This window comes from Protopterus annectens, chromosome 1.part0 (assembly GCF_019279795.1).
Source record: "Protopterus annectens isolate FY-2018-M chromosome 1.part0, PAN1.0, whole genome shotgun sequence".
Lineage (NCBI taxonomy): Eukaryota > Metazoa > Chordata > Ceratodontiformes > Protopteridae > Protopterus > Protopterus annectens.
Genome location: NC_056725.1, coordinates 815,980 through 837,131, shown reverse-complemented (window position 1 = coordinate 837,131; position 21,152 = coordinate 815,980). Strand labels below are relative to the sequence as shown.

At 37.5% G+C, this 21,152-nt stretch overlaps 1 protein-coding gene across 3 annotated transcripts in view; it reads right to left on the bottom strand.

Moving 5' to 3' along the window:
• Positions 1-369: 369 nt before the first annotated feature.
• Positions 370-21,152, bottom strand: part of CCDC97 (coiled-coil domain containing 97) — a 745,255-nt gene continuing 724,472 nt past the window's right edge. For 2 of the 3 annotated variants that reach the window (XM_044077722.1, XM_044077637.1), the window contains one exon: positions 4,389-4,569. In XM_044077722.1, coding sequence (XP_043933657.1) covers positions 4,404-4,569 — 166 coding nt within the window. In that variant the 3' untranslated portion in view covers positions 4,389-4,403. Of the gene's footprint in view, positions 900-4,388; positions 4,570-21,152 lie in introns of those variants that run through there. The other variant, XM_044077557.1, reaches the window with a different exon arrangement.

The window sequence follows — 21,152 nt, the reverse complement described above, 5'->3', positions numbered from 1 at the left end:
ATGCAATTCAACAATCCTCGTTACTCACTGTTTCTCACAATATGACTTTTTTTAAATTACTTGAGTACAAACATATCTATCAGTTGGCTAAGAAAAAGTCATCTCAACCATCCCATACTTCATTTAAAAAACAGAAATAAACAGGGTATCATTAGAAGCTACATCTGTACATCCCCCATGCATGTCTCAATTGAAATGAAATGCACAGCACGTGAAGAATAAAATTAATCTTTAAATATAAACAGTGTATGCAGTGATGAAAACATAGATTTTACTCAAAGGATGAGATGACTTAGTTTTACAACTAAATGAGAAAGTGCACCAGAAAATGCAGACAGTGCCAAAACAAAGTCTGTATATACATAATGATCAACATATAACAGATTTTATTTGGAAGTGGATTTTTAAATATTATGTTCACTGACATTTACTCTGATAATTATAGTACAATATAAAAGTGAGAAACTGTACCAAACTCATAAAACAGAAATAAAAAATATGGGGTATAGTGTGGCAGAACAGTAAATAGTAGGCACTATAATAAGTTGTCAAGCACGCACTTTCCTTGGTACACATCATCGTTCATGAGCATGCCTATTATCAGCTCACCATTCAACTAATACAGTTTCTATGTCATGCCATTCCGTCATGAAGCTACAGTTCAGACTGATAAAAATGAAATTCACATTTCTCATGACTAATATTGTTTCTGAACAGCTAAGTACATCTCTACTCAAGTCTCAGACCCCAATTCATGTTCTTTATGTTCATTATATGCACAACCACTGCAGTCATCATCATAATCTTCTTTGTCTTCACCATCATCATCAAAGTAACGTTCTTCTTCATCCCGATTCACGATATCCAAATTATCATAATCAGGGTTGTCATCGATTTCACTGGAGAAAAAAAGGGAAGATACTTTTTATTCTGTATGCATAAAAGCAAACATTCTAATTTAAAAAAAATGACCAGTACCTTATAAACATTACCAAACAATACTTCAACCCATCCATTTTCAAAATACCACTAGCTGTAGTCAGAGTTGTAGATGCAGCATGCCAAGAAAGGCAGAAAAGACTTCCTTTACTTTAGTTACAATTCTAGTCCCTTTTACAGATTTCCACATGTTCCCAGTCAAGCTAAGAGAACAATTACCTCATTACCAACAGTTCAAAAGACAGGTGCAAGAAAAACAGATATAGTGGTCCATGAAAAGAAGACAAAAGTAACACTGACCACTGAACTCACTACACCCAGTGACTAGTGTCTTGCGTACAGAGGGAGACAAAGTCATAAAATATCAGAATTTGCAGGCAGAAATGACAGCAATGTGGAAAAAAGATCCTCAGACAGTTCCAATAGTAGTAGGAGCAACGGGCCTTATAAAAAGACTCTACAATCGTATTTAGATACGTTTCCAATATATGTAACTCCACAGAATTGCAGAAGGATTCATTACTGGACACAGTGCAGTGCTGCGAAGAGCACTTCTGGCTGACATCAAAGACTGAAACAGTATTAAATTCATGAACTTTTATAATACTTTGATTTAGGAATAGGGTCCATTCCAGTCATGGTATTAGAATTTTGAATAGTACTAGTACATTTTTAAAATTTACATTTACCTGTTGCTTGGATGGTATTTCTTACTTGGATACATACATTTTTAAATCTAGTGATGGTTTCCAGTCCAGAATATTTAGAAAAAACACTTTTTCAAATAGTTATCTGGAGTATACAAGTAATCACCCTAGGAATATGATGAAGAATACATATAAGGGGCAATGTATTAGAGCTGCCCGTATGACATCTACTTATGAGAATATGATAGAAGAAGTTAATTTCATTAAAACTGTGTTTATCTCTAGGGGCTATCCCATGTCTACGTTGAATGATGTCACTAATTATGTAGTAGGGGAATGGGGAAAGAAATATCCTCCGTTGATTGGAAAGGAATTAAATAAGAACCTAAGAAAAATTGAGATGAGTACTAGTAAACAATATAATAGAGCTTGTGTCCTTGAGTACTCCCCATATGTTAAATATATAAAAAAATATAGTGAGAAAGAATTGAAACATTTTGGTGGTAGATCAAGATATAAAGAAAATAATAGGTGATGCACCCACATTTGTTCACAAAATGGGAGCTAATATAAAGAAGAAAAGTACAGTTGTGTACACTTACCATAAATGTAGATGTTGGAGTGCATTCACTGTTGCAGTCATTACATTTGAGTTATCTGTGTGCAGGTAGCCCTCGGTCGGCCTGATTAACAAAGTCTTGGGTCCTGCATCATTTGCTGTCCCTTCTTCAATGACGTCAGGTCGTAAGGGGTATAAAACATGCAGCCGATGCCATTACATCAGTTTTTCTTGCCCCAGATGTCAGGTGCCCCCCCAATGGGGTGCAATTAAGTATAAAAGTACAATGATATACCTCCAACAAAAAAGCAAATACACCAAAAAGGCTTTTAAGTATAGTAAAGGAAAGTAGAGGTATAGCCAAAAGAAATTAGGGGGGCTGGAGGGAGGGTAACTAGGACTGCAACAGTGAATACACTCGAACATCTACATTTATGGTACGTGTACACAACTGTACTATGTTCTTTGTGTTTCACTGTTGCAGTCATTACATTTGGGTAGATTCCCAAAGCTTTGATTGGGAGGAGGAATTTAGATAGCACTAGGACCAGCTATAAGGCCCTGCAAGACTGTAGTGACAACGCCAGCTCTGGATTTAGAGAAAATTGGCAAATGATAATGCTTGGTGAAAGTATGTACAGAACTCCAGGTTGCAGCTTCTAGGATGTCCCTGGTAGGAACTCCTTTGAGAAAGGCTGTAGAGGTAGATGCAGCCCTGGTGGAGTGAGGTCTGATCCCCTGGGGGATAGGTTTTCCATGGGGCTTATAGCAGAAATTAATGCAATGGCCTATCCATTTAGAAATGGTTGACTTTGAAATAGCCTTCCCCTCTGCCCCTGCAGCAAATGCTACCAGCAGTTGTTCAGATTTCCTTTGAGGTTTAGTTCTGTCCAAGTAGCATCTGAGCTGTCTGTGCATATCTAAGGAATGCAGTATCCGTTCCCCTTTATTCTGTGGATTGGGAAAGAAGGTTGGCAAATGAATGGACTGATTAAGAGCCACACTGGATACCACCTTGGGCATGAAGGATAGATTGGTTCTAAGGTACACCCTTGTCCGCATGAAAGATGATGAAAGGTTCCACTGCCATAAGGGCCTGTAATTCAGGTACCCTTCTAGCTGAAGTGATTGCTAAAAGGAAAGCTGTTTTCCAAGAAAGAAATTTTAAGTCTGCAGTAACAGCTGGCTTGAAAGGAGGTAGAGTAAGCTTCTCCAAAACAAAGTTAAGGTCCCAAGCTGGGGTTGGAGCTCTCCTGGGTGGTCTCAAATTTTTGGCCCCTCTGAGGAACTGCTTGAGAAGTGGGCGAGAGAAGGGGGGGGGTTCTGTGTTATAATGATCTGAAATGGCTGAGGCGTGGATTTTAATGGAGGAAAAAGACAGGCCCTTGTGAAGCATCTCAGTTAAGTATTGCATAATCTGAGGTAAATTGGGCGCTGCTGTGCTCATCCCTTGAGATTGGTTCCAGGCATCGAATCTTTTCCATTTTCAGCATAGGATTTTCTAGTGCTAGGCCTCCTTGCCTCTAAAATGATATCCATCACAGGTTTACTGAGGGATAGTAAAGGAGAGATTATGTAATTAGCCAGGATGCAAGGTTCAGTGTTGGAAGCAGAGGGTGCAGAATCTGTTTCTCCTGCTGAGACAACAGGGAAGGAATCTGAGGCAGGTGCCATGGGGATAACCGTGACACACTGCGCAGGAGGGGGCAGTGTTGGTGTGGCCAGTCTGGAGCAATCAAAATCATCATTGCTTTGTCCTGTTTGGTTTTTAGTAGTACTTTGGAGAGCAGAGGCAGAGGGGGGGAAGGCATAGACTGATAGGTTTTTCCAGCTGAAGGACAGAGCATCCACTTTCCAGGCTTGATTGTGGGGAGTCCTTGTGCAAAATTTGTCCAATTGGTAGTTCTGGGGAGAGGCAAACAGGTCTATATCTGGGCTCCCCCACTTGCTTGTCAACATGTTGAAAATCCTTGGTTCCAGTTTCCACTTGTGTGGGTCCATGAGGTTTCTGCTTAGTCCATCTGCCAGTGTATTTAACTTTCCTGGCAGGAATCGAGCTTGTAGGTGCACTTGGTAGCTCAAGGCTGTGTTCCTTGGTACACATCATTCATGAGCATGCCTATTATCAGCTCACCATTCAACTAATACAGTTTCTATGTCATGCCATTCTGTCATGAAGCTACAGTTCAGACTGATAAAAATGAAATTCACATTTCTCATGACTAATATTGTTTCTGAACAGCTAAGTACATCTGTACTCAAGTCTCAGACCCCAATTCATGTTCTTTATGCTCATTATATGCACAACCACTGCAGTCATTATCATAATCTTCTTTGTCTTCACCATCATCATCAAAGTAACGTTCTTCTTCATCCCGATTCATGATATCCAAATTATCATAATCAGGGTTGTCATCGATTTCACTGGAGAAAAAAAGAGAAGATCTGTAGGCATAAAAGCAAACATTCTAATTTAAAAAAAAAAATGACCAGTACCTTATAAACATTACCAAACAATACTTCAACCCATCCATTTTCAAAATACCACTTGCTGTAGTCAGAGTTGTAGATGCAGCATGCCAAGAAAGGCAGAAAAGACTTCCTAGCCATGGCTAGTCTGCAGAGGGGGTAAAAATGTGCACCCCCCCCTGCTTGTTTATGTACCACACAACAGTGGTGTTTGTCCATCTTTACCATTAGTTGTCCTGGAAGAATGTGGTCCTTGAAGGCTGTCAGAACATTCTGTACAGCTAACATTTCTTTTTGATTGATATGCAGGTGCATTTGACTTGGGTTCCATTTGCCCTGAATGCACTTCCCTGCCAGGTGAGCCCCCCATGCATAGTCTGATGCCTCTGTTGTTAAGGTTTGGGTGGCAGAGGGTGGTGTGAAAGGTAGTCCCTTGTTTTGGTGGCAGGCCTTTGCCCACCAAAGGAACTCTAGGCATAGGCAAGATATGATAGGAATCACTGCTTCTAGATCGTGAGAATGTTGACACCATAGGCATTTTAGATACCACTGTAGTTTCCTCATATGCAGTCAGGCATATGGAATTAGAAGAATGCAGGAGGCCATGAACCCCAAGGTATGCAGTATTTGTCTTGCAGATAGCAGGGTTTTTGTGGCCAATTGTTTGAAGTAGGTTGTCAAATTAATTTGTTTCTCTGGCGTGCGGTAGGCCATTTGGGAAGTTGCATTCAAGCTTGCTCCCAAGAAATATAATTTGTTGACAGGGTACCAGGTGTGATTTCTTTTCATTTATGGTGTACCCCAGACAAGTTAGAACACTTTGTACAAAGGCCAGATGATTCAAAAGTATGTCCTGTCTTTTTGAATGAATTAGATAATCGTCCAGGTATGGGTATATTTGAATATTTATTTGCCTGCAAAACGCAATAACTGGAGCTAGGCACTTTGTGAATACCCTGGGCACAGTAGATAAGCCAAAGGGCAGTGCAGAGAACTGATAGTGCATGTAGCCTGCTTTGAAGCGCAGGTATTTTTTGAAAGATTCCCTGATTGAGATGTGCAGGTATGCTTCTTTTAAATCTAATGTTGCCAATCAGGCATCTTTGCCTAGCATAGGAAGTAATTGGTGAGGAGTCAGCAGCTTGAATTTTGGAATCTCCAAAAAGGTATTTAGAGTAGACAGGTCCAGGATAGGATGCCATGAATTTTCTTTTCTGGGTACCAGGAAAAGTCTCGAGTAGAAACCTTGTCCCTTTTCCTCTTCTGGTACCAGCTGAATAGCCCCCATGCTTAAGAGAGAAAGTACTTGTTTTGGGGCCTCTGCCCACTGATTTGGGGGTAGGTAGGGCCACCCGCTTGGTGTTGGCAATGTGTGGAAGTGAAATCTGTATCCCTGGGACACTATATTTAAAACCCATTTGTCCTGGGTAATGAGTTTTCAGTTCTTTGCATGAAGAGCAATCCTTCCCCCCAAAGGGGCAGTCAGTTGATAAGTGCTTGGAAATTTTAAAAGGAAGTCACTGAGGCAGTTTACCATAGGAGGGAGTCTTATTACTCCCAGATTTGGAAGTGGAGGCCCCCCACTGCTTAGTTCTGTGTGTCCCCTGGGACTGAAACCTGGGGTTTTTGCTGTGTCTGGGTTTGGCTTGAGAAGACCTGGAAGGGGCTGGAAAGGACCAATTCTTAGAGGGACAGTGCCTACTAAATCTAGGAGGCTGAACTTGTAAGAAATCTTTACAGCTTGCATAGATTTAGCTTTATCTTCCATTTAAGAACTTCCTCAGCCTTGTTGCCAAACAGACGGTCCTGATTTAATGTAGCTTTAACATGATCAGGCAATGATTGCTCCTTAAGCCAAGCATGCCTTCTGAGCACAGACCCAGTAACAACAGCCCTGCAAGAGGCCTCAAATGAATAAAAACCACATTGCAAGGTATGTTTTCCAACTTGTTCAGCAGAATGCATTAAATCCTGTAATTCTTTATTTTCCACACAGTCAGGAATCAACATAATTTTCTGTTTAAGCAATCCAGTAACATGTTGCTGATACTTCAGCATATGAAACTGGCAGTTTAAAGCCCTAATGGCCAAGGTTGCAGAATTGTAAACCTTCTTACCCCATCTATCCAGCACCCTGGAGTCTCTATCAGAAGGGATAGGATTTTTAGCAGTAGAAGCCTTAATGCCCTTGGGCCCCTGTGAAATAGTCTCTGGATCCGCAATAGGATTTTAAAAAGGAACTTGTGTGACCCAGGGACCCTGTAGTACCTGTCTGGTTTTCTGGGAGCAGGAGTCAAGGAATCAGGAGTCAAACTAGATTCAGAAAAAGCATCATCAACAATGTCTAGTACAGGAGGAATAGCTAAAGGCCCATGCTGAGGTAGGAGTAAGAAATCCCTAAGCCTCTTTTTTGAATCAGAAAAATCCTGGCTTTCTAAGTGGAAATGCTCCCTTTGAGTATGTAAGGTTTCCCCAAAAGTAAAATCCTCTGGAGGGAAGCAGAGGGGATGCAGTCCTCTGCATCAGAATCCTCGTAAGTAGATAAGGGCAAATCCAGATCATCAGAAGAATCAGAAAAAGAGAATCCTGGTCAGAAGATTCATAAACCACTTCAGTCCTAGGCCTCTTAGGGAGGGTTTGCTACCTCTGATTAGAGTTATTAGATCTTCAGCCATTCTTATCATTTGTTTTTTAGGCATAGAGGCCTGAGCATGTGGCCTGGGCGTCATTTTTTTAGGCATGGTTCGAGATTTAGGCCTAAGACAAGAAGGAGGCATCGGTTTAATATGCAAGTTCGTAGTCCTGAATACACCCTCAGAAGCCGGTGCCTGCACAGTGGCTCTGGACCCATCCAAGGTAGAGACATCCACGGGTTCCATAGTTGAAGTATCTCACGGCATACCGGACTCCGAATGGGTCTCAGTAGAGGCCTGCGAATCAGAAGTAGCGGGTATCAGGGGCTGCGAAAGCACCTCAATGAGTACTGGCGACTGGCTTAGGAGAAGCGTTGTCGGCAGTTTTGGACCTCTTTATCTTTGCGTTTTTTCGGAATCCCGGTAGTCGGATGGCTAACTGACGACATTTCTGGATAATTAAACAGAGAACCAAAATATTTAGAGGTGAAAATATACCGATGACAGATAGTGCACTGATTAAATAAAGCACAAAACCAACAGCACAGTACGTCGTGGTCAGGGCCTAGACAAGGAATACAGAACGAATGAAAATCCTTATGAGGTATTTGCTTTCCACAAGTAATGCAATTATTAACTTTTACTGACATCTGTAAGTAGCAAGAAAAAGTTTCCCCAATGGGGTACTTAGCTTTAGTTGAAGACTTCGGTTCTGAAACTCGATAACGAAAATTTCAGGAGTCGGCCGACCGGCACTTGCGAACTGCTTCTGCTTCGGGCACTGCACAACAAGAAAGACTGATGTAATGGCGTCGGCTGCACGTTTTATACCCCTGACAACCTGACGTCATGGAAGAAGGGACAGCAACCAATGCAGGACCCAAGACTTTGTTAATCAGGCAGACTGAGGGCTACCTGCAAGAAGATAACCCAAATGTAATGACTGCAACAGTGAAACACGAAGAACATCTAGAGATTGGACACACATTAGGAGCAATAAACAATCAAAGTAAACATACCACAAAATGTGGTCGTTGTAAGCAATGTAGTGTGATTTTAGACTTAGAAGGGATAACTTTAGAGAATATTAATAGAACTCATTCCATTTAGGCAAGGTAATTGCAATAGTAGGTATGTCATATATATAGCAAAATGCTTGTCATGTCCTTGTTTCTACATAGGCAAAACAGAACAACAATTTAAGAAGAGGATTTATAACCACCTATATAGTATTAGAACTAAGGACGCGACTAATGCACTATATAGACATACAGATGGACAATATGATTCTCATACATTTAAGTTTGCAATAATTGATCAAGTCACTGTTAGTCCAAGGTGTGGCAATATAAGGGCTTTATTAGGTAAGAGAGAAATCATATGGCAGATACTCACTGATGCTGCTAGGGAACCAGGACTGAATGAGTACATCTCTATTAAGCCCATTTTACAACTTAAATAGCCTAGTTATGATTGCATACCTCAACACAATGCATTATATACTTATATATTGATATATTTTCACATTTTGATTTATTTATTTATTTAGACATTTATGTTATATATATTTATGAGTATTGTGTATAGAAGTCAATTTCAAGTTCTACTGGTAGAGATACATTTTCTTAAAATACATTTTTAAAGATATATATTCCCAATATATATATTTTTTATATTTATGTATCAATTAAATGCACTGGGTATTTATGAAATGCACTGGTTATGCATACATATTTTATATATATATATATATATATATATTTATTTTAATGAAATGTTCTGATATATATATATATATATATATATATATATATTTTTTTGATGAAATGTATTGACATAAATATTTTTTTAATGAAATGCACATATTTTTTCATGAAATGTACTGATTATCCATAATTTTTATGAAATGCTTCGATCCTTTAATGAATTTGTACTGATTATTTTATTGGATGTTACTGTTAGTATAAGCCTCTCATATTGTTGATTTAATTAACTTATTAATTAATCATATGTATTCACCTTGGTTATTTAGTAACATGTATATTGTGAGGGAATTTGTATTTTTGTTTGTGGTTAATTTGAATTGTTAATACAGGCACTGGGTCACTTTAAATTTTGGAAGTTGGAGTGACTGTTGGCACCAAAAGATATTTAAATAGTCTAAAAAACAGTTGCTCAAACATTCTGATGAAGTCCACTATAGAGTGAATGAAAGCGCTTAATGGGAATGTTTGTGTTTTACCTGATTAATTTGGTCCATTAAAAGAAGTATTTTTAGCTCACTTCGTGCATTGGCTTTCATTTGAGGACTGTTTGCATCTGTTAACCATTTGCTGTTTCAGCTTTTGTTTTTGTGAACCCCAAAAGATTTGGAGAAATTAAGAGAGACAAAGGCAAAGATACTTCTTTCCTGCCTTGTTCCACAGTTCAAATACAGCTAGTCAGAAAGGTACCTTCCCACATTAATTTTTGCCTCAGAACCTTCATATATCCTTCTACTTAACCATAATATTCCATCAGGAAGGCAAATGCTCCCATTGCTCTACTCATTAAATCCAGACTGACGTTATTGAATGTTTTATCTGTACAAAACCCAACAAGAAGAGAAGTCTTTTCCTACATTCCACTTCCCATCATCACTGTCCTATTAATGCTCTGAAATGTTTGCATCCCCTCCATAAAACCATGCTGACCCATAACTATCAACTGTGGCAACATATTTCCCGCTGTCTTAGCTAGTATATACAGACATTATATAATCATGGTTTAAAACTGAAATGAGTATATATGGGGTTGGTACTATAGGATCTTTTTCCATTTTAGGTAATACAGCCACTCCAGTTTTCTTACAAGATGTTGGTACTCCCCCCTCCCCCCTTTAAAATACTGTTAAAAAAACTTCCAGATCTTTATCATTTTCTTACCTCAAACTTCCAAAATAATACAATCTGTTTCTTGAGACTTTCCAATTTCTAGCTCTTGTTTCTAGCTCTTCTTTTCTCTCCCTATCTTAGCTATTAAAAGTCTAACCTTCCTCTAAACCCTGGTATAATTAAGTCTTCCATAAATATTTCCATCGATGCCTTTTCCTGGTTTCCATCATATTCCTGTGCTTCATAAACTTTTTTATAAAATGTAGGAATATCTTTTTTTAAATACCTTTATTAAATTAACACGACATAACCAAATATAAATTAACAGAAAATAAAACAAACCATTTTAATATTTTCCATTTGAACGCAACATATGTCACATATATTTTCTTTGCAATCAGTCCAACACTACAAAAAAAAAATGCTGAATTCCTGCATTCCCTTAAACCTCATTACTATGCATGTACTGTTCCCACAATTTCTATTTACTCCTATGTAATTTTCTCCTTCCCTTTTCTAAACATCCTTCATTCAGTCCTTTTATCTCTTTTATAAGATTCAGTAACTCAAATACAGCTTTTTTGCCACCTAAAAATTAAACTTAAGGACTTACTATATCTAGGCAATTCAGATACTGTATCCCAGCTCAAAAGAACCAATTCCTTACTTACAGACATAAGCTCATCCAAGATTTCTGACAGCATAATCTGTACGGAATTTTTAAAATTGGCCAACTCATTACACTCCCAAAACATATGTCCCCAGTGACCTCTTTCTTCTCCATCCCAACTCCAAAATGTTCTACCTAGTCAAGGAAAAATTCTTTGAAGTCTGCCTGGGGTATAAAAATACCCATGCAAACACTTCCAAGTAAAGATACCTTCGGGACTTGACTGTATACTTGGGAGTCATAGGTTTTCCCACTGTTTTCTTGTAAACTGCTTTTCCAGTCTCTCTTTCCCAATCTTTTCTAACCTCCTCTGATTAATTCTTATAGTTATCATGCAATAGTTTATATGCCCCTTATTAACAGCTGCTTCTGTTCTAGTTTCAACTAAAACCTCTACCAGAGGAGGTATTTCACTTAAAACTGCCTTATCCCTTTCTCCTTGCCTGTACTCTTGAGATCAAGTCCTGGTAGGAAAGGCAGTCTCTAGCCTGCAATCCAAATGCTTGGCCTCATCGCACACTATTACCTTTCCTGCTTGAGTTATTTGCTTCCAATATCTGGATTCCTTTGCCAGGTTTCTCTAGTAAATTCCAGTCCTCTCTTGCCTATTTTCTGTACCTGTACACCTATTTGCAGTCATCCTTACTGGCAAAATCTCCTTTCTCCATTCCCATATGGGCTTAGTTCTTAGAATACTTTGTTACTTTATGAATATAATATTCTGTATAGTTTTTATTCTCCTAAAGAATCTGCATCCAACATCACTTTCTCTCTATTTCTTGAACACCCTCCCTTGTTTCATCATCATCACCCCCCCCTTTCCACTTTGAATTATAATCTTCTGTTTCAACTATGTAGCTCTAAAATATCTCTTCAAATCAGGTACACCTAAACTACCTTGTTCTATTGGATTGGTAAAGAACTCAAATTTCCTCAGTTCTTTACTAATTATTTACAACATATCCTCAGGTTGATAAAAGTATGCCTGACCCATATATAAGACTAAAGGAACTAAAAACATTGTTGCTGCTTGTATCTTAACAGCCATAAATAAGAATTTCCAGTTTCTTAGTTTTTATATTATTTTTTGTTTAGTCTCTTCACACATATATTCAGCTGCCATAACAGAAGCCTTTTTAGTCCACATGCCTAAATATTTTGTCTTATTATGTTCCCATAAACATGAGTATTGCTGAACCAATTCATGTGTGGGATACATAACTTACGGCCATAGCCTTTGTTTTATCTTCATTAATTTTATATCCCAAAAAGACCTGAAACTGTCTAAAATGTTCCACAACACTGAGATGTGCTTTTCTGGATTTATCGGGTATGAAATCATATTACCTGCAAATAAAGCCAACTTTTCTTGATTATCATACCAATTATATCCTTGTATTTCTGAGCCCCTTGTTTCCTTTGTCAATTGCTTTAAATATGAAACAAATAAAGTGGAGAGAGGACACCCCTGCCTGGTTCCTCTGTTGAAACACAGCTTATCAGATAGGAACCCTCCAACTTTAATTATTGCCTCTGATCCTTCATATATCCATCTAATTAACATTGTATCAGAGAATGTAAATGCTTCCAATGCCCTACTCATAAAATCCCAACTTACTCTGTCAAATGCTTCTCTGCATCAAGACCCAACAACAACAAATGTATTTTCCTACTTTCTACTTCTCTCTGAATCATCATTGTCCTATTAATGTTGTCAAAGGTTTGCCTACCCTGTAAAAAAAACTGATCCATATTTATTGCCATTCTTTTAGCAATTATAGACAAACACTTTATAATTGTGGTTTAAAACTGAAATGGGTCTATATGAAGCTGGGTCTGTAGGCCTTTTGGCATATTTAGGTAATACAGCTACCACAGTTTTCTTCCAAGATGTTGGTGCTTCCCCTTATTTTAAAATATTGTTAAACAAAATCTTCCAGATCTTTATCATTTTCTTCCCTCCTAATTTCCAAACTTCCACATGAATATAATCTGTTCCTGAAGACTTTCCTGAAGATTGATTACACATCACGATTTATATCTTATCACCTCTTATCTTAGCTGTTAGTTGTTGAGCCTCATCTCTCTCTAATCTTGGCATAACTAAATCTTCTATAAATATTTCCATATGTACTCTTTCTTGATTTCCATATTGCTCCGCTTTATACAACTTTTCAGAACAATTCTATATCCCTAAAACCTTTACAGGATTTCTGGTTATTTTTCTTGTTATAATTTCATTAAGCTTGGGAACAACCCTTTAGACGTTATGCTGCCTAAGTCATTGTGCCAAACGTTTTCATGTTATGGAGGAAAATAGTTGCTTAACTGCATTCTTTCTAAATTAGTGCATATTATTCAGATACTCCCACATTGCTCCCTCTTGTTCTGTGACATTGCCCTTATTCTGCAATACATGTCAACCCCTCTAAGTAATTTCTATTACTTCTTAATCATCTCTCTTTTTCTTTTATTTCAACACTAATTTTTAAACTCCATTTTTATCTTATCGCAGTCACTAGCCCTAACCTTTGAAGATATTCCCATCTTTCCTAATAATTCTGGAATTCTTTCCACTATCTATTTCTTAAATTCCTCTCTTTTTTGCAGGTAGGTGGGAAAGCACCAGTGTCTTATTTTTACTTCATTACTCTGCACTTTTAACTTAGTTTTTATTGGTGCATGATCAGAAATAGTCACTAGATGCGTGACAAAGCTTGCAATTAAATCCACATGATCCAGTAAAATACAATTTCTATCTAGTCTAGCCCAGTTATTGTCACTCAAGGAATATTATACTAATTATGTCAGCGTTCCTATTACTGAATTCAGTTTCCATAGCAAATATTTTCATAAATTTCTTCAAAAATCTACCCTCTTTTGTTATATTATCCCTTCTAGGTCCCCCGATGCATCCTCACTATTGCAAATCAAATTCCAGTCCCCACCTACAAACAATATTCCCTTATGAAAAGTGATTAGTTCTCCCAAAAGTTTCTTTAAAAACTAAATAGTACACTGTCTAACTGCATTAAAGGCTGCTAGGGAGGTTACCTCTTATTCACATCCCATAATTTCAAACTTAATTTTTTCACAGAATTGCTTTTCACAGTACTGTTGTGTTTTGCATTTGGGTCTATATTAAAGTCAGCGAACACTTAAAAAAGCGAACACTGATTTATTGACACTCTAAGCAAAAGATGAAAATCCCGAACACTGATTTATTGACCCTCTAAGCAAAAGCTGAAAATCCCGAACACCCGGAACAGCGATTTTTTTCCAAGGGAAAAAAAAATTGCTAGGCTGTTTTTGGGACTTTGCCATTTCCTCTACTGTGGTGCGGTCTCAGAGTTGGTATATTTAGGGGTGTGTGACAGGCATAACGTTTTGAATTTTTTTTTTTTTTTGTGAAACAGCAATTTTTTTCCCTGGGAAAAAAAAACTGCTGTTCCAAGTGTTCAGGATTTTCAGCTTTTGCTTAAAGAGGGTCGATAAATCAGCGTTCGCTTTTTTAAGCTTTTCTGATTTAACACAGACCCTTGCATTTCCCTCAGCAAAGAATACTCAGAATTCTCAAGATTAACTACTTGCCTCTGCAGACAGCTCATCTCCATGGAAATGTACTCAACATGTCTTTGTAAATTTCACTCCGCTGCAGACATCTGAACATTTGCCAATGGAAAACAAACATGCCAATTTTTCAGTTGTAAGAAAACTAGCATTTTCATGTCTTTCATCATTGTGCCTTATTTTTAAAGCCTATATGAAAAACAAAGAGAGAAAATACCCCAATTCTACATATAATCAGTGCAGTTTTACACCCCACCTCCATCCCAGCAGCCCAATATCACAGCATATGAACATTAAACTTGCTTTTGTTCAGCCTTTTTTTCTCGTTATTCTGTAAAATTATATTTCCTACAACTAAACAGTACTTGTTTAATATCCTTAACACATACAACAGTCACTGAGAAGACTCCTACATTTAAAATACTCCTGACTACACAATACACAAAACTGCTTTACTGTATATAACATGCAGTTTACATCATGAATGTTTTATACAAATGCTAATATGAGCAAAAATTGTTTTACTTATAGTTTTCTCCCTTTTAGTGTCCTTCTAAACATTAATGATATAAACTGGGGTATATGCTTTACAGCCCACCCACAAGTTCAACAAAGTCAACAAAAGTCCGGTGTTTTTTAGCCATATTTTCTTGCAAAACCATATTTCACTAATGTGATAAGATCTTTTATAGTCTTCCATTTATTGATTAATTTAAAAATTGCTGATCTTCTTGCTGTTCATCTCCATCTCTCAACACCAGACTCTGGTTCAAGCCAAGGTACTGCTAATTCTTCTTGACAACTCCTGTTCATTCTTCTTCCTTTCTCAAGCATTTTCCTTTGGAACACTGGAAAAGGTTACACTGAAAAAGCCTCTCTATAAAATTTACCATCAGAAGAATGAGAAGCAGCGTCCAAGTCACTTGCTGACTCACTTTTGTTGGATAAATTCCTTATTTCCTCTTTAGCCTATTTTGCAGCAAAAATGAACTTAGATCCTCTAGGAAAAAACACTGAAGACAGCTGGATACAGCAACTCGAATCTCACCTGCCTCTCTGCGCTTTCATAAAATTAATACAGTCTTTTCCTTCCAGTTTCTCTCTTACAGCAGAAAATTTCAGGTTTTCTCTGCACTTGCTTTCTTTTAACTCTATTTTTAAACAGTTCTTCTTCAGAATCCTCATATTCAGCCTGCTTTTTCTTCATATCAACCTCTGATTTTTGCAGTTTTATCAGTTCATCTGAACAGGTAGTTAAAGCTTATTCTATTTTTTCAACTTTTTGTTGCTTAAATTGATAGATTCCTTCAATGTTTCATTTATTTTAATCACTAACTTACTGAAATCCATCTCTTGAACCAAAGCTGAAGCTTGAACTGATTTTTGTTTTACAGCACCAGAATCCTTTCCAAACAGTGTTTTTAATTCATCTTGTCTGGTTGATTTACTTGCAGGTTTTGCAACTGTCTTCGTTGCTGGCATACATGCAGTGTATTTACTAGTCAGTAACTGAATTTTACCAAAAATATTTTCAATGGACTCCTTTTTCTCAGTTTCTGTTTTCACACTGGGAAAGCTAAAATCATTCTATTGATCAGTGTGCACCCATCTTGGAAGTCTCTGAAATGTCTTTAATACCTCTACAGGATCTGTATTTATTTATTTTTGTCATATGTTCCATTAGTTTAGCAACTACCCCTTTTACTTTCTGTTGCCCAAGTCCTTATGCTGAAAGCCTTTGTCCTCTGGAGTTATCAAAAAATAGTTGCAAAACAGACAACTTTCTTAACTTATGCATAATATCCAAATACTCCCTTAATTTCCCTTTACCACCCCTTATTCTGCAATACTTTAACCTTTGTCAGTCCATCTAAATAAGTCCTGTTACTTCATCATTTTTCACTCTCTCATTTAAATTCTATTTCCATTATATCCCACTCAATATCTATCCTGCTGAAGGAATATGTATCTCCCCCAATAACTCTTGAATCATTTCTACTACTCATTCCTTAAGTTCCTCTCTTTTTAACATATAATTAAAAAGCTCCAATGTCTTGTTTTATTTCATTTCTTCTCATTTTATCTCAGTTTTTATATGGGAATGATCTGAAACATTTATCAGGTGAGTGTCAACAAAGCTTTCTATTAAATACACATGCAAAATGTCATTTCTGTGCAAACTAGCCCAGGTTCCTACTACTAAATTCAGATATTCCATAGTAGTATTTTCAAATATTTCTACAAAAATCGACCCTCTTTTGTTTATATGTCTCTTCTAGGTCTCCATGATACATCCTCACTATGGAAAATCATGTTCATTCCCCACCCATAAATATTACTAACGAAAAGCTGAATAGTCCCCTCCACCCAAATTTTCTTAAGTTCCATAATACCAGTTTTTGGTGTAATATAAATATATGCCAGTGTAAACCTCTTTTCCACCCGATAACACATTAATATCACAAATTTACCATTAATGTCTTTTTCCCCTCTTCTGTAACTACAGTCCTTCTAACAATCAGTATTTTGACTCGCGTTTCCTTTCTCCCTGATACTCTGTTGAATTTTAATCTAAAATCCTTTCTTTGTGAAATGTACATGCCATTTCTGTCCTAACATGTCTCCTGCATCATCGCCATTTACACACTACATTTCCGAATATGATTCAATACTCCTTAGTTTGTCTGTGCTTGTAATGCCATTTACATTCCATACTATAGACAGAACAGCCATTAAGACAGAAAGCTATTACCCTAGTTTATTATGACAGTTCCTTTCAATGTGCATTTCCAACTTTTTTGCACCTATGCACATACTGTTTGGCAAGCTAATTTCTAATGCAACTGCTTCTTCTCATCTCCATCTGACTTGAGTCACAGTAAGACTTTTTGCTTCAATTAAAACACTTAAAAAATCTAAAATTTTCAGAACCCTCACATCTCCTTTTAACTTAGAACAAACACACAAGACTATATAGATTTTCAAGAATTTAAGTTTACCCCTCCAGGTAGCAGCAGTTGCCCCAAACCGAAGGCTGCAACTACAGGCATTACCTAATCTACAATTACGGTTACATCATTTTACAGCCTGTATTCCCACTTAGCTGGGTTGTTACATGTTCTTTTCTTACTTCTATTCTCTTCTCATTTGTATAAAACAGCTTGAACACTTTCAGCAAACTAACTCCTAGCACTAAGAAAAAAAGTCCACTAGCTAACTTTAAATTAGTAGCTTATGCACTGTTATACTAAATGCATTTAAGTATTAAGGTTGCTGGAGAGGCAACTACTTGTATAACTATTTCACTTACCACAGTTTCAAACATTTTTACTGAATTGCTTGCCACTGTAACTGTAAATGTTAATTCAATGTACCTTTTACCATTTTTTTAATCAAAGACTGCTCAGAGCTCTCAGGTTTAATTGCCTTCATCTGTACATATTTTGTTTCCAAGTAAAAGTAGCCATCAATGAGAGAAGACAAAATGTGCTAGCTTTGCAGATGCCTGAAAGAATATTTGTAAATTTCACTAATACAATGTTCAGACTCTCCATGTCCAAACACCTGCAAATGTCTTACCTCCCACCGAGTGCATTAGCTAATGAGAAAAAAATTGCTAATAACTTTACTAATGCAAGAAATGTACTATAGCTGTATGCCTTTCGTCATTTTCTCTTATTATGCAATACAATTTGCTTAAGAAACACTGACTGTAATTTAAAACTAGGGACTTTAATTTAGACATTTCCCCTGTAAAAATTTGGAATTATCTTTGTTCTACATAAATGGTTAATACACGTTTGCACCTCCCCCCCATTCCAGCAGCCCAAGATCACAATATATTAACTTTAACTTGCTTCTGTCTAGCCTTTAACTAAGCCTGTATATCTTAAAACAAAGAAAAATATTTGCTTTAACGTCTTTAATATATACAGCAGTCATTGATAAGAATCCTTCTACCTCTTATTTAAAATACCTGTGAATGTACATTATGCAAAACTGTTTTACAGTATAGCATTCAATTTGCATCATTCATTTATATAAACATTAGTAAGAACAAAAACCCCTATGATTTTTCTGTCTCTCAACCATTTTCCCCTGGAAAAATGGAAAAGGTTTCACTGGCAAAGTCTCTCAAAGGGATATGTCATTGTGAGAAGATCCTCCAGAAAAATAATATTCTGAAGACAACTAGATACAACAGCTTGAATCTCACATATGCCTCTCATCATCCCCAGAGTGCCGGAATAAACTTTTTCTTCTGCCTCGTGTTCAGAAGCTCATTTTCCACAAACACTGCTGTCCCTAATTTTTAGCACTTTTCTTTTCTGTCATAGTACTTTGCCAGGAGCAACTAATTCTGCTGGTATGATTGCATCTTGACTATTACAAGTCTTGACCGTTTTGTTGTGGCTAGATTTGGAACAAACAGCCATCTCAATTAACAAATCTTGCAATGAAACACCAGTCCAGTTATTTGTAGTTTCATAAAACTAATGCAGTCTGTGCAAAAAATCTCAGGTTTTAACTGTGTGCTCTTCTCCTAAGCTCTACTATTTTTCGAAACAGCTCTTGAGAAATCTCACGTTCAGCCAGCCTTTTCTCCATTTCAACCTTTGATTTTATGCAGATTTATCAGTTCATCTGAATGGCTACTTAAAGCTCTTAGATTTTTCCAGCCTTTTTTGACTATCTATTCCTTCAGTGTTTCATGTATTTTAATTACCAATTAATTTATTTTTCCTCTAAACTACTGGAAGCCATCTCCTGTGCCAAAGCTGAAACCTGAACTTTTTTTTCTTCTTCTTTTCAGACTTATTTAATTTCAGGTTCGCCAAATTTATTCTTTGCAGGCATAATTTTCTGGCTAGTAACCACATTTTACTCAAACTGACAACTTCACTGGTATTTTTTCACAGTTTCTGTTTCACACTGGGAGAGCCCAAATCAACCTGCTGATCAATATGCAGCCATCTTAGAAGTCAGTCTTTTTTAGTGTTGCTTTTGAATAAGAACCCAAAGGACTTAACTTTTGATTTTCTATATTTAATGGAGAAGTTTATGTATTCACCATAACAATGCATTACTGTTCTCCATTTTAATTCTTTCTCAACTGATGGGTCTCGGATCTGACTCAGATGCCTTTTGGTACACTCACAGATCCAACTCTTGAGCTCCTTCCTTTACCCATTATACCCCACTATCCTGGCATACCTCAGATCGAATTTACAGCCCCAACATTAACATATACGTGACATCATATTATGATGAAGATATAAGATACAGACAGACATACAAAAAAGGCTGGAGCTCAAAATATGGAACAGGTGGGTTCCCAATGGGACATCCCTTAGGCCTCACAAGGGAGAGAGGGAAGGGGGGTTTGGAGGGTGGAGAGTCGAAAAATGAAAATGGACAATACAGATACATTGTTACGGTAAGTACATAATTTTGTACATGATGTTGTCATCTTCATTCATACCTCAACTGATGGGACAGAGTTCCCCAGCTACATGAACCGTGGGTGATCCTCATGGAAGGATATTCCAAAGTACAGCAGAATCAAATGTTGCCCTATTTCTGGATAGTACATCTAACTTGTAATGAGTGACAAAGGAGGACTGGACCAAGTGGTAGTGGCACAAATATCATCTATGGATGCTCTTGACCAAAAAGGAGATGAAGTGGCTATGGACCCAGTGGAATGTGCTTTGGGGGGTTTAGGTAAAGACTCTTTATCAACAAGGGATATACAATCAGTTAACCATTCAGCCAGGATCAGTTTAGAATCTGCTTTACCCAATTTGTTCTTAGAGAGGGATACAAATAGTCAGTTTTCCTGAAATCTTGAGATCTGTGCAGATAAAATCTAAGCTGCCAATGTATGTCCAAAAGATGTGGCATGTATTCTCCTTTATTTGAGAATTTCAGAAAAATACAGATAAAATTGATGACCTGATTTGTGCTGGAATGAGAAGCCAACTTAGGTAAAAAAGAAGGGTCTGTGCATAATGAAACCCTATTGATATGGAAGATCACGTGTGGAGGTCTTGTGGAGAGGGCTTGGAGTTCATATACTCATCTAGCAGAAGTACTAGTGACCAGAAAAAATTGTTTCCAGAACAAGAACTTAAGGTCAGTCTTAGCTGTAGGTTCAAATGGAGTTCAGAACAGTCAAATCTCAAGGAGGGGTAGAATCTTTAACAGGGGACCCGAGTAAAAAGGTACTCTTAAGGAAGGCCTTGCACAATTTCAAAGAAAAATAAAAAATACAGGCAATGGTTACCAGTTTTATTGAAAGGTAAAGGTAGCATTTAGCGCTTTCATCCCAAAAAGGGACTTCAGAACTACCTTACAAACCACTCACTCAGTAAATACACCATGTGACACCCGTGCACTGGCCCAGCAATCAAGGAGCCTCAATCCTCACCACTAACACCAGTGAGGGGCATCCACATTAGGAAGGTACACAGTAAAATACAATTTCCCTTAAGAGCACACACAGATCACAGTCTGGGCTGGTTTCCACCTTTCTCTCCAGATCCTCAATAAGACTCCCCACTGGCAATACTACAGGGTCCAGATCTCAGCCTAGAGACCTCTGCCATACCCACCTGATGTTTGCTCGGCTTAATGGTCAACCCTCCCCTCTGTAGTCTGCTCAGCACCTCCCCGATATGTTGAAGGTGCTCTTGCCAGGAATGGCTGTAGATGGCAATATCATCTAGATAAGCAAGAGCAAACCCTCCTGCTAGGATGTGATCTAACAGCCTCTGGTAAGTCGCAGGGGCA